The sequence below is a fragment of the Ictalurus punctatus genome, chromosome 22 (genome assembly GCF_001660625.3).
Source record: "Ictalurus punctatus breed USDA103 chromosome 22, Coco_2.0, whole genome shotgun sequence".
Lineage (NCBI taxonomy): Eukaryota > Metazoa > Chordata > Actinopteri > Siluriformes > Ictaluridae > Ictalurus > Ictalurus punctatus.
In genome coordinates this window covers 757501-765000 of record NC_030437.2, presented here as the reverse complement: position 1 = coordinate 765000, position 7500 = coordinate 757501, and the positions used below count along the sequence as shown (strand labels likewise).

At 42.1% G+C, this 7500-nt stretch overlaps 2 protein-coding genes across 5 annotated transcripts in view; both read right to left on the bottom strand.

Moving 5' to 3' along the window:
- The window catches only part of LOC128628675 (uncharacterized), a 47432-nt gene extending 40272 nt beyond the window's left edge, over positions 1-7160 (bottom strand). For all 3 annotated transcript variants that reach the window (XR_008393241.1, XM_053674513.1, XM_053674514.1), the window contains exons 1-4: positions 7099-7160; positions 4440-4493; positions 4012-4320; positions 745-1035 (exon numbers count right to left, since the gene is read on the bottom strand). Coding sequence is in view for 2 of the 3 variants with exons in the window: in XM_053674513.1 (XP_053530488.1) it covers positions 745-1035; positions 4012-4320; positions 4440-4473 (634 nt within the window). In the remaining variant the exon portion in view is untranslated. The remainder of the gene's footprint in view (positions 1-744; positions 1036-4011; positions 4321-4439; positions 4494-7098) is intronic.
- Positions 1-7500, bottom strand: part of LOC108255609 (uncharacterized) — a 48112-nt gene that overhangs the window by 26027 nt on the left and 14585 nt on the right. Inside the window, exon 1 of one of the 2 annotated variants that reach the window (XM_047149675.2) lies at positions 6362-6573. The exons of the other annotated variant lie outside the window; for it this stretch is intronic. The gene's annotated coding sequence lies outside the window, so the exon portion shown is untranslated. Of the gene's footprint in view, positions 1-6361; positions 6574-7500 lie in introns of those variants that run through there. 2 annotated transcript variants of the gene reach the window in all.

The following is a 7500-nucleotide window of genomic DNA, read 5'->3' as shown; positions in this document are numbered from 1 at the left end:
GTTGTTTGTTAACGACGCTAACGCACTGCAGTGTTATAAAGTACCTCCTAATGTTCCTCCATCATCTCCATTCAGCCCGCGTCCTGTCAGATACATGTAGCCTCATGTAACTCATAATTATTCACATGTTCATGCTTTAATAAATCTTTATATCCTGACACCAGATCAGTAAAACTAATGCTGCATTCAGGGTATAAGGAGTGAGTGAGAGAGAGAGTGTGTGTGTGTGTGTGTGTGTGTGTGTGTGTGTGTTTAGGAGTGCACCTCCACTCATTGTCAGACAGTGTTTGATAACTAAAATACCCCCCCCCCCCCCCCCCCCCCACTATCAGTCAGAGGAGGATGTCCTCCAGGAGAGTTTTTAATTTTATTTTTTTAATTTTATTTTTATATCACACCGTGGTATTGACTTTGGTATGGAGTATCATGTACTTTTGGTGGTATCGGTACCGACTACAACATTTTTGGTATCGTGACACCTCTACATCACACACACACCTCCAGTCTCATGGAAAAGTCATGGAGAAGTGAGCAGTCCAGACATTCACATATAAACTGAAACCCAATCAATGTTTAAAAGGTGCAGGTATACAAACTCACAGAACATTTCATTAGGAACATCTCCACATTCATGCGATTATCCAATCAGCCAATCAGGTGTCAGGAGCACAATGTATAAAATCATAAGACACAGGTCAGGAGTATGTAATATACTGTATATGATGATTTTTAAGTCTTTCTTACCTCTCATATGGACCGTTACGATGGCTAAAGTCTCGTCATTCACTTTATCCTGTACTGTGTAGTTCCCACTGTCAGAGACGTCTCCATCTTTAATCTGAAGAGTGTTGAGGAGAGACGCTCTCTCTTTATAATCTGGACTGCACTGGATCTTCTCCTTGTCCACGGTGCAGATCTGCAGGTTTGATGGTTGTACAGCATCACTGGCAGTAAAACTCACCCCCACCAGGTCAGTGTGGGGTAAGAGCACGTCTATGGGTTCACCTGGGGCAATCACACGGGTCATCTCTAGAGCTAAGGAGAGGAAATAAAATGAGAAAGTGTGAGTGCAGACGTACTGACGACTGCTGATGAGGGATGATGAGGTTACTACCCAGACATGCATGGGTCATTCTGTGGTGGTTTTCCAGCTAGCAGTCTGACAGCAGGGCAGACGGTCTGGGAGATGGGAGAGCTCTCCACCATTCTGATTTGGGTTCGAGATCAAAAGATGGATGTGAGATGATGGATCAGAATTTCAGCATTCATTTCCTGATATTTACACCTAAAATGTGTTACACAAGTTAGAACATGGGACCTTTTGTTTAAAACCACACATTTTTTCAAGTGATCAAAAATATTGGAACATGTGATTGACAGGTGTTTGTTAACTAGGTGTGTCCTGTTAGATCAAATCTTTAAACAATTAAAGAGTCCATGTTTGAGCTCTGGGTTTGCCTGTAAAGGCATTTGTTATTAAATGATAAACCAACATGAAGATCAGAGAGCTGTCTATGGGAGAAAAGCGCGCCATTCTGAAGCTGAGTAAGGAGGGGAAGTCTATCAGAGGCATTGCACAAGCATTGGGTATAACCAATACAACCATTTGGAATGTCCTGATAAAGAAAGAAACCACTGGTGTACGGAGGAACAGACACAGAACGGGTCAACCAAGGAAAACAACAGCTGATTACAGAAACGTTGTGAGAGCTGTGAAGAAAAACCCAAAAACAACAGTCAGTAACCATCAACAACCTCCACAGGACAGGGGTGAAGGTCTCACAATCCACCACTTGAAGAAGACTTCGAGAGCAGAAATACAGAGGCCATACCACAAAATGTAAACCGCTCATCAGCAGTAAGAATCAGACAGAGATGAGTCACAAAAGTTCTGGAACCAAGATGAACCTCTACCAAAGTGATGGAAAGACCAAAGTGTGGAGAAAGAAAGGATCTGCTCATGGTCCAGAACATACAAGCTGATCTGTGGAACATGGTGGAGGTAGTGTCATGGCTTGGGCTTGCATGACTGCTTCTGGAACATTCTCACTAATCTTTATTGATGATGAACTCATGACGGTTGCAGCAGAATGAACTCAGAAGTTTACAGGAACATTCTGTCTGCAGATTTACAGAGAAATGCATCCGAATGAATCAGGAGGAACTTCATCATGCAGCAAGACGACGATCCAAAACACACTTCCACCTCAACACAGGACAACAACTGAAAGAGGCTGCAGTAAAAACCTGGAGAGGTTTCACAGAAGAAGAAACCAGCAGTTTGGAGTCAGTGAGTCGCAGGATTGATGCAGTTACTGCAAGTAAGGGAAATGCAACCAAATATTGTGTTATTTACGATAAGACTCTGTTCCAATACTTTTGCTCACCCCAAAACTGGGTGGTCTGTCACCAAAGGTGCCATGTTCTGAGTTGTGTAACACATCTAGATGTAAATATGAGGAAATCAAAGCTGAAATTCTGATCCATCTCCTCATATCCATCTTTGGATCTCAAACTCAAATGTCTTTAGTGTATAGTGAAGGACTGTTCCAACTGCATATCCATGTCTGTGGTCCACCCAGTGTATTAGCCTCTGTGTCCTTTAGAAAATACTCAGAACATGTACATGTCTGTATGAGTGTCAGAATTACCATCAGTGTATTAATAACATGAAGCTACACTCACTGTCACTTTATTAGGAACACATGTACACCTGCAGCAGAAGACCACATCAGGTTCCACCAAGAACAGGTATCTGAGGCTATCACGGGCACAGACTCACCCAAACTGGACAGATGAAGACTGAATATGTAAAAATAAATAAATAAAACTCAATTTAAAAAATAAATCACTTAGTTTATCTCCAATCTTCAGATGTTCTGACTGGGCGAGTCTGTGCCTATGACAGTCTCAGATCCCTGTTTTTGGTTTTTCACACCATTGTGTGTAAACTCTAGAGACAGTTAAAGTCACAGAGATCAGACTGTGTCTTCATTCTGATGTTTGATGTGAACATTAACTGAAGCTCTAGTCCTGGATCTGCAGGATTTTATGTGCTGCACTGCTGCCACATGATTGGCTGATTAGATAATTGCATGAATGAGTAGGTGTACAGGTGTTCCTAATAAAGTGCTCTATACTGTATAACATTATATAAGTGATATTTAAGTTTAGTGCTCATCACTTTCCCTGCAGTTCCTTACTGAATAGCATCGGTGCTGTTCAGTTCACTTCAATGGGATTTAGAGCCCATGTTCTGATGCGGTTTAACAAAAAGTTATAATAATAGCCATAATAATATGTTTTATACAGATCAAATCAGTACAACAAATCCCCACAGCTTTATTAACTGTACACAAATAGAAACATGGAATACAAGAACACTGCTGTTGTATAAATGCCAGAGTCGTATCTCCCTGCAGGTCTGACCTGCTTTCCCACTGAAGATAAGCAGGGTTGAGTCTGCTCAGTACCTGGATGGGAGACCTCCGGGGTAAAACTATGGTTGCTGCTGGGTGCCAGCAGGGGGCACTCACCCTGTGGTCTGTGTGGGTCTAATGCCCCAGTATAGTGACCGGGACGCTATACTGTAAAAACAGCAGTGTCTTTCATATGAGACGAACCGAGGTCCTGACTCTCTGTGGTCATTACAATTCCCAGGACACTTATGGTAAAGAGTAGGGGTATAACCCTGGGGTCCTGCCCAAATTACCTCCATCACCCCCGCATAATCTCCATCTCTGAACTGGCTACATCACTCTCTCCTCTCCACTAATAGCTGGTGTGTGGTGGGAGTTCAGGAGCAATATGGCTGCTGTTGCTTCATCCAGGTGGAGGATACACACTAGTGGTGGTTAAGGAGGACCCCCCCCATATAGAGTGTGAAGTGCCTTGAGTGTCTAGAAAAGTGCTATAACTAACATGTGGTCTCCAAGTTAGTTTACTACTAGGTACTCCATATTATTATTCTCCACAGTAGATCAATAATAAATGTAGAGTATACATACTCACGGGACAATGTAAAGACGACTTCACAGACGGTCTCAGAGACACACTTGGCCATGTAGAGTCCTCGAAGGCTGTAATCGGCTTTCAGCATGGTCAGGGAGGAATTCCCCTTCAGGTACTGTTCATAAGAGAGAATAAACCCGTCTTTAGACCTGCACGAGACGCTGCTACACCTGACCAGAACATCGTCCTGCTTCTGAAACCTGGTCCAGGTCAGTTCACCAGAGCACTGCACAGTACAGGGGAGAGACGCCGACTCATGCAGATTCCCAAACACCTTCTGTCGGTCTACGGACAGCACCACACAGGGGACTGGGGGAGGAGGGAGAGGGGGGAGAGGGAGAGAGGGGGAGAGGGAGAGAGAGAGATTTATACATTCCCATCACAACACATGCTGATTCAGTACACACGTACAAAATAAAAGTCCTTACCTAGCAGTAATATCACTCCTGCACAGAGATGCATGATGGCCGGTGTCGATCCTACTGGAGGAAAAGGGGGAGGGGTTAAAAACAGGTTAATGGTTCAAATTAAAAGTGTGGAATGCAGAACTCTACAGTACAATCTCTTCATTAGTGTTTTCCAGTGTTTTGGGTAGAGGGTCAGTCATTCTGTAAAGAAGTAAATGTAGTAAATTACTAAAGCGGACTGTGTGTATATATATATATATATATATATATATATATATATATATATATATATATATATATATATATATATATATATATACACACACACACACACACACAAGAATTAGAGTAACTAAATGTATAAGTGTTCACACAGAGAGCGGTTTAATGGTTAAACACACATTAACATTATAATTGAAAGTCAGCATGGACTCTTCTAAAGATTGGATTCAACACTAAGAGGAGCTTTTAGCTGTACATCAAGTGTCTATATCTCGGGATGGACACTGAACTACAGCTGATCTGATCAGGGAGGAAATAATCCACACTGTGTCAAACATCGAGGGTTCACTCCAGTCCACCGATCCATCACACTGAAATGAAAACCACCGACACCTCTGCAGGTGCTGTTCTAACTGTCCCTCCACATCTGAGGAAAGCAGGGAAACTCTCCTTGCCCCTGTGCGGACACTGAGCCGGACATCAGCGACAGCGGACATCATTTCTCTCTCACTTTTGATGACCTTGTGTCACAGTTTCTGCCACCGCAGTCATCTCTTCATACCATGACCCGTCCGTGTAAATAATCTACTGCAGTGTTAATATCACCTGTGTAACATCTGGAGGAATTAGATTCACTACTCACCGGAAATGAAAACGCCAGCAGATAAAAACTCCAACAGATCTGCAGCAGTGAAGAGATGCAGAACACAAACACCGGCTCTAATCTCTAAAACTCTACAATAACTGTGATGTCGATAATAAAATACTTTTGATACGAGGAACAAAACACAAACTTTCCAATCGCAGAGTTAAATCACTAAAAATGAAATAAAAACCAGATTTAAACGTCGATATAGAGGAACAACAACAACAGCAGCAGCCTGTTAGCGAACGACTACAACATGGCGCGTGTCAGCGTACACCGTACGATGGGCGTGCCTTGTTTCATGACATCACTGATCGTCACTCTTAAAACTAATCCCAACATCTTTAATCAGCACAGCAAAGTGTGTTTAAGTGGAATATTCTACTGATTTAATAACTCTGGATATAAATGTGTTTTATTAAATAGCTGAGAATCTAATGGTGTTATTTGGAATCTAGATTTATTTCTAGGTGATTTTAGTGAATCAGATTAAAATGGTGTTTATAGATCAGGACACAAAGCAAACAGGAGAGTTTTATGGTGGAATTACAGAAGAAAAAGACTGAATCATATGGATCCATATTAATCAGGACTAGAGAGAACTTCCTGGTCAGGGTTGTGGTGGATCCGGAGTCTATCCCACTAACACTGGCTCAGGCCATCTTCTCTCCATCACTCCTATATCTACTTGATCTACTAGTCTGCAGTGGTATGGACCAGTTTAATCAGCTGTACATGATGTTCCACTGACACCATATCCCCTGATATTTATTACACATGATATTCTAGAAGCACATCTGCATCACAACATTTAGTGTAGGAGCTCCACAAAACCCATCAGAGTATGCTAGTACAGGTCCTCTCTCAAAACTCCACCAAAAGAGCAGTGTTCTCTCCCCAGGAACCACAGAGGAACCTCAGAGGAGCACATGGACGTGTGACTGTGCAATGATCTGTGCAGCTGTTTTCTGATCTCTCTAATCTGAACCGAATCAGTTCATCTGCTGGTTACGAAGATCATTACATATAAATCCTACAAACATTCAACCACTCTCTCTGGAGATATCACACTAACCCTGGAGCAGAAATCCCAGGGAGGAGGACAGGGGACATATTCAGACACTTTCAGTGTTGCTGGTTAGTGAGAGCAGGGTGTACGGAGATCTGCACATCTCCTGGAGAATGGCTGGCATCAACATTCATTCTGAGCTGCTGGTGTTCGTTGGTATTTTCAGTCATTGATGATCAGGTGACTGATCATTAGTTGTATCCATTAGTTATTCTATTTGCTACTACTGGAAAATGCATCATTCTAATCGGCAGGTGCGATTTCTTGCATTTTGCTTAAGTAAATGAACCATTTCTTATGTTGATGGCGTTTTCACTACCTTGTAAAAGATGAACCGGAAGTAGCCTGCTTGCACGTGTCTGTAAAGATTCTCCATCTTTATCACATTCTTAGAAAATTTCCTAAAATGTTTTTCCCTTTGATCGCCTTTGCTCGTTATCATCCGTGGGGAAATTGTATTTACTACATGTATAGTGTTGAATTTAGTTCCATAGGTAGCCATCCTTTCTGAGTGTGTTTAAAAGTCGTGATTGTGTGTTTAAATGTTAGTGTGTGGGGTTTTCCTGAACACACCTTATATCAGACATCACCTGAATTCAAACCGTAACTGTAATCCTAAAACTACCTTCTACATGTGAGAATTTTCAGTATCAAACTCTGGATGTTGGGTATTGGACCCCCTAATGTCCATACCATGGATACGCCCTTGTTACACTAAACTAAAAGAGAAAAGATAAACTTACCTCACACACTCGATAATCCTGCAGCTCTGATTCAAAAAGCGGGAAACTTCTTCTTCTTCTTCTTCTTCTTGCTAATGGCCGTTCACTCCTAGGATCATTACCACCACCTACCGTACATTTTGTGAACTACGTCCTACAATAATGATGCTCTGACAAGGTGATAGATTCTATGAACTCCTCCAAACACTCGGCTTATAGAGACACACAAGAACCTGGGACGAGCTTCACACACATTACACCACGCTCTTGAAAACATGTTTCTCTTTAACATGAAGTCCCAGTTTAACCCTGATTTCTACACACACACGAGCATACAGAGACATTCACACACATTCATTCTTGCCAGCTGTCTGCAACTTGAACAATAAAATAGCTTTGCTGATGAAAAGCTACATGATATTT